This window comes from Antennarius striatus, chromosome 12 (assembly GCF_040054535.1).
Source record: "Antennarius striatus isolate MH-2024 chromosome 12, ASM4005453v1, whole genome shotgun sequence".
Taxonomy (NCBI): Eukaryota; Metazoa; Chordata; class Actinopteri; order Lophiiformes; family Antennariidae; genus Antennarius; species Antennarius striatus.
Window position 1 is genome coordinate 10,076,622 of NC_090787.1, and position 10,879 is coordinate 10,087,500.

The 10,879-nt window shown below is 42.5% G+C and overlaps 1 protein-coding gene across 1 annotated transcript; it reads left to right on the plus strand.

Moving 5' to 3' along the window:
* The first annotated feature begins 1,279 nt into the window (after window positions 1-1,279).
* Window positions 1,280-10,514, plus strand: LOC137604853 (sorting nexin-4-like). Its single transcript, XM_068329017.1, has 14 exons — window positions 1,280-1,413; window positions 2,105-2,229; window positions 3,633-3,774; window positions 3,905-4,054; window positions 4,474-4,521; window positions 4,613-4,668; window positions 7,129-7,201; window positions 7,320-7,381; window positions 7,815-7,880; window positions 7,992-8,081; window positions 8,411-8,510; window positions 8,722-8,867; window positions 8,996-9,110; window positions 9,213-10,514. The coding sequence occupies exons 1-14, from the start codon at window positions 1,324-1,326 to the stop codon at window positions 9,258-9,260; spliced, it is 1,311 nt and encodes a 436-aa protein (XP_068185118.1). The 5' UTR covers window positions 1,280-1,323; the 3' UTR covers window positions 9,261-10,514.
* The last annotated feature ends 365 nt before the right edge of the window (window positions 10,515-10,879 follow it).

Genomic DNA, 10,879 nt, shown 5'->3' on the forward strand with positions numbered 1-10,879 from the left:
ACGTTGAAGCTAAGGTGTTCTCAGCCTTATGTGAGCAGTTAGGTGTTCAGAAAACACGCACCATGCCATTACATCCGCAGAGCGATGGTCTGGTGGAATGTTTTAACCTGACCATGCAGCAGCAGCTAGCTATCCTCACTGCAGACCATCAGCGTGACTGGGACAGACACATTCCCTTTGTGCTGATGGCTTATCGGTCCGCTGTCCAGAGTTCAACGAGCTGCACCCCTGCTTTGCTTAATGATAGGCAGGGAGATCAGAACGCCCGCGGGTTGGCCTTTGGGAGGCCACCAGATGCTGCAAGGGCCCCGCTGGGGCCAGAGTATGCTAGGAAGCTGCAGGACAGGTTAGAGAAGGCTCATGCTTTTGCCAGAAATCAGCTGGAGAAGGCTGGCATGAAGCAGAAAAGAAACCATGCCCTGAGGAGTAGGGGCAAGGACTTCAGGGCTGGGGTTTATACCCCAAAAAGGAAGACGGGGCGCTGTCCTACATTGGACTGTCATTGGGATGGGCTGTGCAAAGTGAGTGAGTGACTGAGAGGGTAGGTGAGGTGATTTACAGGGTTCAAGTTCCTCCTAGAGGCAGGGGTGTGGTTCTGTACCGGGACCGCTTAGCACCTTACTTAGGGAGGGCTGTTCCTGTGTTTGAACGGGGGGGGGGGGCTTCACAGACGGACTCTGGACCCCCCGCTGACCAAACTTCACAAGACACTCCTTCGCTCGATGCCCCAGACCACCCGTCTGTTTCCCTGCCACAGGCCCCTCTGTCAAGGAGAGGCCGGCCACAGAGACTACGACGGAGGCCTCCATGGTTTCATGACTTTTTAATGACCCCTCGGGGACGAGGGGCTTCATAAGGGTGGGGGGAGGCAGTGTGATATCCCCGGTGTCCTGTGGGGTTCTTGAGACTTTGGGAGGGGGCGTGTGAATGTGAAAAGGGAGTTTTGAGCGGGAGTTTGCCAGTTCATGAGTGTTTATGGTTATGGCTTGATGCGTTAAATAAAGCTCCCCAAAGAAGAACTAATTTGTCATCCTTGTCCGCACGCACGACACTGACAATACCTTTTTAGGTACACATCTCTGAAACCTAATGAGATATAATCACAAAACAAAAAGCGACATTTTCAGGAAGCAAAAGGCAGAAAATGTGTAGGTCAGGGTAAAATGTTGAATTCAGGGATGGTGCGGTCTCTGACTCAGTGTCTTTGTTTTATTTATTATTCTGTATCCACTCTAATATGGTTATTGTGAATCCTGAACGCGCATGCGCACACCAGTCTGCCAGCTCAGCTGACCACAGCAGCAGCTCGGCGTCTACAAGACGATGGCAGATTCTGGAAGTAGCGAAGAAGTAGCTGTGATTGGTAACACCGACATCACTTCAGCGGAATCCGAAAACAACTCTATAAACACGGTTGTATTTTTTTTGTAATTGTACGTGACAAACATGTTGGAGATTTAAAGCCTGGTCTCCTTAGTAAAAACTTTCCTACTCAGGCCCGGGTAATGTTAGCTAAATTTAATTCACATTATACAAACAAACGGAGAATTCCCACTCTTATTTTTGAAAAGGATGTTACATTTTTATTCCAACCACCTGTAAAGCTTTATTTCTTTATTCGTTATTACGTTATGAATTGTTAAAGCTAGTTACGGTTGTTTTTTTGCGTGCAGTGGTTTTAAGCTAACTTTGTGGAAACTTCTGCTCATGCTAGCTTAACGGCTAACAGTTCAAACGTTGACCCCAAACACCTCAACTAGCTTAACTAGTTTAAGTCTTTTCATTTTGTAAATCCGTTCTTGAATTATGTATATTTAGCAAAATACGACGATGTCGGTGTGAATAATAAACGACGTGTTTCTCGTATTTCTTGGGGGTCGGATCGTAACGGTGTTGGGACTCGAACGCTCCTGTCACAAAAACGCCCCTTTGATGTAAACTCCTTTCATTAAATGCCTTGTTGTCCCTCTATTAAATGCCTTGTTGTCCCTCTATTAAACGCCTTGTTGTCCCTCTATTAAATGCCTTGTTGTCCCTCTATTAAATGCCTTGTTGTCCCTCTATTAAATGCCTTGTTGTCCCTCTGTCTGTCCTGTCGGTGTAGATGATGGAGAGGGGAATGGGTCTGTTGAGAAAGATGGATATAAGCTTGGCGGAAGCCGAGAAGAGAACCGGCAGGAACTCGGTTAACATGCAGGAAACCTACACAGCCTACCTAATAGAAACACGGTGGGTGATTGTTTAATTCAATTTAAGAAAGAAAAAAACAACAAACGAAAACAAAACAGGATCTGATCATCACAAAAATGCTGAATACAGGATCTGGTTTTCAGTTGCATGAAAATATATGTAGGATTTACTTGTATTTGTACTTGTGATACTTGTTTATATTGTCAGAAAATTCTTCAGGATACTTCTGTACATTCTAAGGGATTTTTGAAGACTTAAGGAGCTATTCGTGTGGGTGGTGTTGTAGTACAGTGTCTCTTGTGTGCTTTTGATTAGTTTATACAATGCTGTATATGTTGAAAGTAGATAGAGGAGTACAGAGAAGGCCAGACGGAGCTGCATTGTGTTTTTGTAGATCTGGAGAAAGCTTATGACAGGGTGCCCAGAGACGAACTGTGGTATTGTATGAGGAAGTCTGGAGTGGCAGAGTTATGTTAGAACCATGAAGGACATGTATGAGGACTGTAAGACAGTGGTGAGGTGTGCTGTAGGTGTGACAGAGGAGTTCAAGCTGGAGGTGGGACTGCATCAGGGATCAGCTCTGAGCCCCTTCTTGTTTGCTATGGTGATGGACAGGCTGACAGACGAGGTTAGACAGGAATCTCCATGGACTATGATGTTTCCAGATGACATTGTGATCTACAGTGAGAGCAGGGAACAGGTGGAGGAGAAGCTAGAGAGGTGGAGGTTTGTCCTGGAAAGGAGAGGAATGAAGGTTAGCCGCAGTAAAACAGAGTACATGTGTGTGAATGAGAGGGACCCAAGTGGAAGAGTGAGGTTACAGGGAGAAGATCAAGAAGGTGGAGGATTTTAAGTACTTAGGGTCAACAGTCCAGAGCAATGGAGAGTGGAAAAGAGGTGAAGAAACGTGAACAGGCAGGATGGAACGCGTGGAGGAAAGTGTCAGGTGTGATGTGTGATAGAAGAGTTTCAGCCACAATGAAAGGAAAGATGTACAAAACTGTGGTGAGACCAGCGATGTTGTTTGGTCTAGAGACGGTGTCACTGAGGAAAAGACAGAAGACAGAGCTGGAGGTAGCAGAGATGAAGATGCTGAGGTTCTCTCTGGGAGTGACCAGGAAGGATAGGATCAGGAATGAGTACATCAGAGGGACAGCACATGTTAGAGGTTCTGGAGATAAAGTCAGAGAGGCCAGACTGAGATGGTTTGGACATGTCCAGTGGAGAGATAGTGAATATATTGGTATATTGGTGAATATATGGATGTAGTGAAAGAGGACATGAAGGTAGTTGGTGTGAGAGAAGAGGATTAAGAAGACAGGGTTAGATGGAGGCAATTGATTTGCTGTGGCGACCCCTGAAGGGAAAAGTCGAACTGAGAAGAAGATACAATACTGTATATGAAAGCACCTTCATCTACTATGTGATTTGTCTGTCTGCAGGCCAGCTGATACTGTCCCAGAGGGGGCTATGTCTGTAGTACCCGATAGTTTGGGGAGGCGCTACAGTGAGTTTGAGCTGCTTAGAACATACCTCCTGGTCACCTACCCATACATCATCATTCCTCCACTACCAGAAAAAAGGGTGAGGGAGGCACATCTTTTCAGATTTATTCAATCATTGTTAGTTTGTTCTGAGTTCATCCTGGTCACAGACACTACAGTGGCTTCTATTATTAGATAATACTCACTTCTTTTAATTTTTTTTTTTCCAGGCAGAGTTTGTGTGGCACAAGCTGTCAGCAGACAACCTTGACCCAGATTTTGTTGAGCGACGTCGAGTTGGCCTGGAAAACTTCGTGCTCCGTATTGCATCACATCCTGTACTTTCTAATGATAAAATCGTCTTTCTCTTTTTGACAGAGGTTAGCATTCAAACTTCCAACGTATTCCATTGAAATCTACTGCAATACATATGCTGATCTCACAGCATGTATTAGAGGATACAGGAAGTGAAGACATTGAAAAACGTATCTAGCAGAAAAATAAAAGCATAAAAGGTTTTTTTGTGTAAAGACACATGTGCTGTACGGTTATCTTACTGTCAGGCCCGTTATATTAGAGGTAATCAGTATTCTTGTCATGTTAGAATACCTACACACATCTAAATCTCATTCATCGTTGGTCAAACTGAGCATCTGTTCATGTAGCCAGTAGCAAAATGCTTCATCCAGTGCAGGTCATTTGTGGTGTTTTGTTGTCATGCAGTTATCTACTTCAAAGCTCTATTTTTACCCAGTTTGGTTGATTATGTTTCATGTATCTTTCGATCATCTGTCCTCAGGAGAGAGGCTGGAGGGAGGCGGTTTTAGAAACAGGTTTCCAAGACAAGGTTTGCAATTAATTCACAATATATTTTACATTTGGGAGTAAAAATTTTTTAACTGATTTTTTAAAAATCCTAATTTAATTTTGCCCATAAGGCCGACTCCAGACTGAAGTCTTTGAGTGCCATGTTCAGAGTCAAGAATCCTGACAGGTAGGTGTAAAAATCTTTTTATTGGTTCTTTTGTATCATTTTGATGAGATATTTTCAGTTCAAAGGCCAAACAAGAAGCTTATGATGACTTGTATGCTAGGTTGGACAGTAAGGAGGGAGAGACTGATCTATACCGGTTGGCAAGACAGAGAGAGATGGGAAGGACGTGCAGCAGGTTAGGGTGATTAAGGATAGGGACGGAAGTCTTGACAGGTGCCAGTAGTGTGATGGAAAGATGGAAAGAGTACTTTGAAGAGTTGATGAACGTGGAAAATGAGAGAGAACAAAGACTAGAAGGGGTGACTGTTGTGGACCAGGATGTAGCAAAGATTAGTCAGGAGGAAGCGAGGAGGGCACTGAAGAAGATGAAGAGTGGAAAGGCAGTCGGTCCTGGTGATATACCTGTAGAGGTTTGGAAGTGCCTAGAAGAGGTGGCAGTAGAGTTTCTGACTGGGTTGTTCAACAGGATCTTAGATAGTGAGAAGATGCCTGAGGAATGGAGGAGAAGTGTGCTGATGCCCATTTTTAAGAACAAGGGAGATGTGCAGAGTTGTGGCAACTACAGAGGAATAAAGCTGATGAGCCATACAATGAAGTTATGGGAAAGAGTAGTGGAAGCTAGACTAAGGACAGAAGTGAAAATTTGTGAGCAGCAGTATGGTTTCATGCCAAAACGAGTACTATAGATGCAGTATTTGCTTTGAGGATGTTGATAGAGAAGTACAGAGAAGGCCAGAGGGAGCTGCATTGTGTTTTTGTAGATCTGGAGAAAGCTTATGACAGGGTGCCCAGAGAGGAACTGTGGTATTGTATGAGGAAGTCTGGAGTGACAGAGAAGTATGTTAGAGCGGTGCAGGACATGTATGAGGACTGTAAGACAGTGGTGAGGTGTGCTGTAGGTGTGACAGAGGAGTTCAAGCTGGAGGTGGGACTGCATCAGGGATCAGCTCTGAGCCCCTTCTTGTTCGCTATGGTGATGGACAGGCTGACAGATGAGGTTAGACAGGAATCTCCATGGACTATGATGTTTGCAGATGACATTGTGATCTGCAGTGAGAGCAGGGAACAGGTGGAGGAGAAGCTAGAGAGGTGGAGGTTTGTCCTGGAAAGGAGAGGAATGAAGGTTAGCCGCAGTAAGACAGAGTACATGTGTGTGAATGAGAGGGACCCAAGTGGAAGAGTGAGGTTACAGGGAGAAGATCAAGAAGGTGGAGGATTTTAAGTACTTAGGGTCAACAGTCCAGAGCAATGGAGAGTGTGGAAAAGAGGTGAAGAAGCGTGTAAAGGCAGGATGGAACGGGTGGAGGAAGTGTCAGGTGTGATAAAAGAGTTTTCAGCTAAAATGAAAGGAAAGGTGTACAAAACTGGTGAGACCAGCGATGTTGTTTGGTCTAGAGACAGTGTCACTGAGGAAAAGACAGGAGACAGAGCTGGAGGTAGCAGAGATGAAGATGCTGAGGTTCTCTCTGGGAGTGACCAGGAAGGATAGGATCAGGAATGAGTACATCAGAGGGACAGCACATGTTAGAGGTTCTGGAGATAAAGTCAGAGAGGCCAGACTGAGATGGTTTGGACATGTCCAGAGGAGAGATAGTGAATATATTGGTAGAAGGATGCTGAGTTTTGAACTGCCAGGCAGGAGGCCTAGAGGAAGACCAAAGAGGAGGTTTATGGATGTAATGAGGGAGGACATGAAGGTAGTTGGTATGAGAGAAGAGGAATGCAAAGGGCAGGGCTAGATGGAGGCAATTGACTCGCTGTGGCGACCCCTGAAGAGAAAAGCCGAAAGGAAAAGAAGAAAAGAAGATTTTCAGTTCAGGAGATGAGCTCTAGATGGGGACAGTTGTTAGGTTTTGTTTTTTGCCTTTACTGATTATGATGAACATGTAGATACTGGCCATTTTAGCAGATGACAGCATTCACTCTCATCCTCTGATTGTTGCAGGATAACTAGTTACACAATGCCTTTTTAGTGTCTTAGTTTTTATCTTTGCCAGATCACCCTTTTGATATGAAGTTACAGAAGAGGATGTTACAGGTTTCTTGACGCTAAAAAGCTGATGCTAACTTCAGTAGCTCAACATTTCCCATCAGCCAGCACATGCAGCACAGCTGATAACTGTTTTATGCCATCACTGCGTTTTGTTAAATTCCAAATCACTCTGGCCTGCTTTGCAAAATGCATCACCAATGAAGCCCACTGTGTCCATTTAATAGAACAAAGAACATCATTGCCTTTCCAGTACTGGAAATCATACCCTCTAGATTTATAAATGCCCTGCTGTATCTTTATAATTTCAGTGTTCCCAATCCTAAACGGGTAGTGTGAATTAAAAATGAATGATCCCACTCTCTAAATGGATTTTTAGTGGTATGATAATTAATGTTCTCTCGAGCAACACAAATCTGAAACTGATCAGTGTTTGAGTTATGATCCTTTTGGGGTTTTTTTTTGTCTAGGCGATTCACAACACTGAAACAATACACTGACGAACTCAACACTTTCATCTCTCACCTGCTCAGGGTGCGCGCGGTGAGTGTCAGCCTGTCCGCACAAATGTTCTCCTTAAGTAACCGTGTTATTACTTCTGGCCAGTGGCTGTTTGCTGATGTTGTGTCGCACACTCATATATACTTCACTGATTGTCTAGAAAGCAGCTGACAGACTGTACGGCGTTTACAAGGTCCATGGTAACTATGGCAGAGTCTTCAGGTGAGCAACACATTTTCTGTTGTTACCTTCTGTACATTGTAAGCCAACAATGCCCTCCAGAGCAAGCATAAGCGACGGTGGCGGGGAAAACTCCCTCATTGAGGAAGAAACTCCGGACAGAAACCAGGCTCTGGAGGGCAGTCATCCGCCTTGACCTGTTGGTTGGGAAAGAGAAATACACTGGGAATCGAGATAGGTCAAGTAAAAGAGACAGAGGGAGAGAGAGTAGCAGATGGACCAGTTTGAGTTTAATGTCCATAATGCGCTGTCGCTGAATTGGGGGCAGGATTTCCAGGCCTTTGGATATCCTGTCCTCCATCCGCGTTCTCCACCTGTGGAACAGAGGCACAAAGACAGCGGCAGTATCGTGCAGACAAACATTGTGACAACTAGAGAGTTAAAGTTATGAATTCCTGAACTGTTGTGTCCCCAGTGAGTGGAGTGCCATAGAAAAGGAGATGGGAGATGGACTACAGAGTGCAGGACACCACATGGATACGTAAGAAAGAGTTAAAACTACAGTATTCACTCAACACACTCCAATTTTAGAGTGCACTGAAGATAACAAACAAACACACATGTTTGTGAATGTGATTTCGTGTATATGCAGGTATGCTGCATCAATAGATGACATTCTAGAGGAAGAGGAGCATTACTCAGACCGGCTGAAAGACTACCTTTTCTACACTGATGCAGTCAGGTAATTGTTTCTCTAATAACACGTGTAATTTCTATCCCATAGAGTAATGTAACCTCAAAGGTATATCAGGGTATTCAGAAATAAATAAAAAAGTGTTTTAAAAGAGTATATTAATCATATGCTCATTTATCTATGTTTGCTTGAAGTTCTTAAGGTGAGTTTTCAAGCTGACCAACACTTTCCATCTCTTTGCTTCCTGCTGTCACTGCTTTGCATTGTATCTTCATTGAAAAGAAAGCAGTATGTAGGAGGTCTGAGTCTAATACTGCTGTGATATATAAATATTTTAGGTTTAGAATTTAAAAAATAGTATATTTTTATGTCTTAAGGTCGGTAATTAGGAAACATGAGCTGTTGCAGTATGAGTTGGAGCTTGCAATACAGGATGTTGCCCAGAAGAAACACCAAAGACAAGAGCTGGCTTCTGGGGTAATGCACTGCCACTCACACAGGTTCTTCTCTCACTTTCTCCTACACATCCTGATCACATATACAAGGCCTATACACAAAAGTACTGTCCCGTTGTCTAAACTGTAGCACTGTAAATGAACATGGTTGAATGTGTTCATAATATTATTCCAGCCTAATTTAACAAAAAAATGTAATATTGTGTTTTTTGTTTGTCTGAATGTGTGTGCAGACAGTGCGCATCTTTTCTCTGAAGGGGATGACCAGTAAAATATTTGGCCAAGAGACTGAGGAACAGAGGGAGAGCCGGTTGGCAGCCTTGGAGCAGAGCATCCAGGACGGGGAGGAACTAGTCAAAGACAAAACTGCAGAGTGCAAGTAAGCTAAATGCCAATCCATTATTGGATTATGACTGATACATATCACAATGTCGGGAACTGACATGGTTAAAGCTGTAAGAGTGGAACAGACAAAAATGACATCTGCCTTTGTAATTGTGCCTTCAGAGAGTTTCTACGAGCAGCCTGGGAAGACGTTGGACGTTTTAAGGAACAAAAGGATAGAGACTTAAAGGAAGCGCTAATTAGCTATGCCATTATGCAGATCAGCATGTGTAAGAAGGTATTTAGGTTTTTTTTTATTAATGTGTTTTTGCATTTCATCTATGTCAAATACGATCTATAACAGTTGCTCCTATTGTCTGTTGCATTTTTGTCATCTCAGGGAATCCAGGTATGGTCCAATGCTAAGGAGTGTTTCAACAAAATGTGAGCCACCTCCGAGCCAAACCCTCATCTGCACCAAAACATGACAGACCAGCAGTGATCTTTGAACTACAGTTTTATGGAGATGTCATGACAGCCCAAATACTGCCTACCCTGTGTTTGCCATGCTGAACTGATTTTTCTTCTCCTTTTCTTTCTCGATTTGTCACACACCTAGTGTCTTAATTTGAGTGTATCACAATACTTTTTGTATTCTTCTGATGTGGCTTTCATGCTACAAATGACCCGTGATGCTACATTTTCCTCTCAGCGGTTCAATTGACTATTTTGCTCAGAAAAGTGAGTTTTCTATTTTTTCATTCAGGAAGTTCTATTGTAAGAATTTCACATCAAAAGTGACATTAGTTGTGATAATATTTTTTAAAGGAGACAAAGAAGAAAAAAAATTACCTGGTACCAAATGATGCTTATGGTTTTGGTCTCTCTTGACCAAATTTTCTTCAGAATTAATAATTGGTCACGAATGGGAAAGGCTGTAAAGTATAAAATAGCTTCTCTGCGAGAGGACCTTTAAAATAATTGTCCAGACCTCTAAAATGTTTTAATGCAAATAAGGCTGAGGGAACATGGAAGCCTCAGGAAGTTCGTATTTCCTTTTTGTGTTCCGCATGTTTTCATATTCCATGTACTTCATCTTGTAGTCAAGCTCAAAGCTGCTGCTGATCAGCTGACCAAAGTGCTAATGACCAAGTGCGCACCTAGTTCAAATCCCATTTTGGGAGCAGAGGAAAATGGTTGTTTTTTTGTTTGTTTTAGTTTAGTTTATGCCATAAAACAAAGAAACATGAGAAACTGGGAGGTCCTTACAATTAGTTAGAATGTATAGCGAAGATGACTGAAACACAGATGGTTCCTTTACAAACCAGTTTTACCATAAGCATTATTGGAGGTAACACGTGAATAGTTAAGGCTTTCCTTTGCTCGAAAGCTTGGTTTTTCTGATATTGATTACTGAATTTAAAAATCCTGAATTCTAAGAAAGTTCCAAGTCAATCTTTTCATAAAAAGCTGACCAAATATAGAACCATTTTATACTATTTCTTCTTTGATGATATCCAACTCAGAAGAGAAGGATTGGTGCCAATTAGTGACAGAAGCAAATAAACATGTCCTATCAATCTCTTCAGATTTAGCAGAGTAATTTTGCCAAATTATGTCTTATGTATTTTATGATAAATGACTTTGTTTTTTTGTGTTTACTCTTTCTCCTAAAACTAATAAACATACCTCTTGAAACTATGATACATTGCATTTCTCTCACAAAAATGTACGGAGGAATCAAACATGGTACTAAAAATCAAGCTATATTTTTACCTCTTTTTTTTTAACTATGATATTTGTTGCTTCAAGTATACTGTACAATTTGGAAGCAGTTGTGAAATGCCATTTTGTTTGTAGCTGACATAACAGCAAGAGGTTAATAGGCACCTTGGAAAGGTCAGACTGGATTAATTCATCTGTGTCAAAGTAACACAAAGCCTCACCCTTATGAAAAGGTTTCTTTTTCCATTGCTCTTGTGGAAGCGATCTTTGTAATGTAGATGCACATGTCTATTTACATTCATGTCATTTGTGCCATTCATACCATTAGAGTCACTTCATGCT

Bases quoted from the DNA above. Each gene is read 5' to 3' on its own strand.
- LOC137604853 (XM_068329017.1), top strand. From the start codon at position 1,324: ATGGCAGATTCTGGAAGTAGCGAAGAAGTAGCTGTGATTGGTAACACC. The intron at 1,414-2,104 runs GTTGTATTTTTT...CTGTCGGTGTAG, and splicing joins AAAACAACTCTATAAACACG to ATGATGGAGAGGGGAATGGG. The intron at 8,082-8,410 runs GTAATTGTTTCT...TTATGTCTTAAG, and splicing joins TTCTACACTGATGCAGTCAG to GTCGGTAATTAGGAAACATG.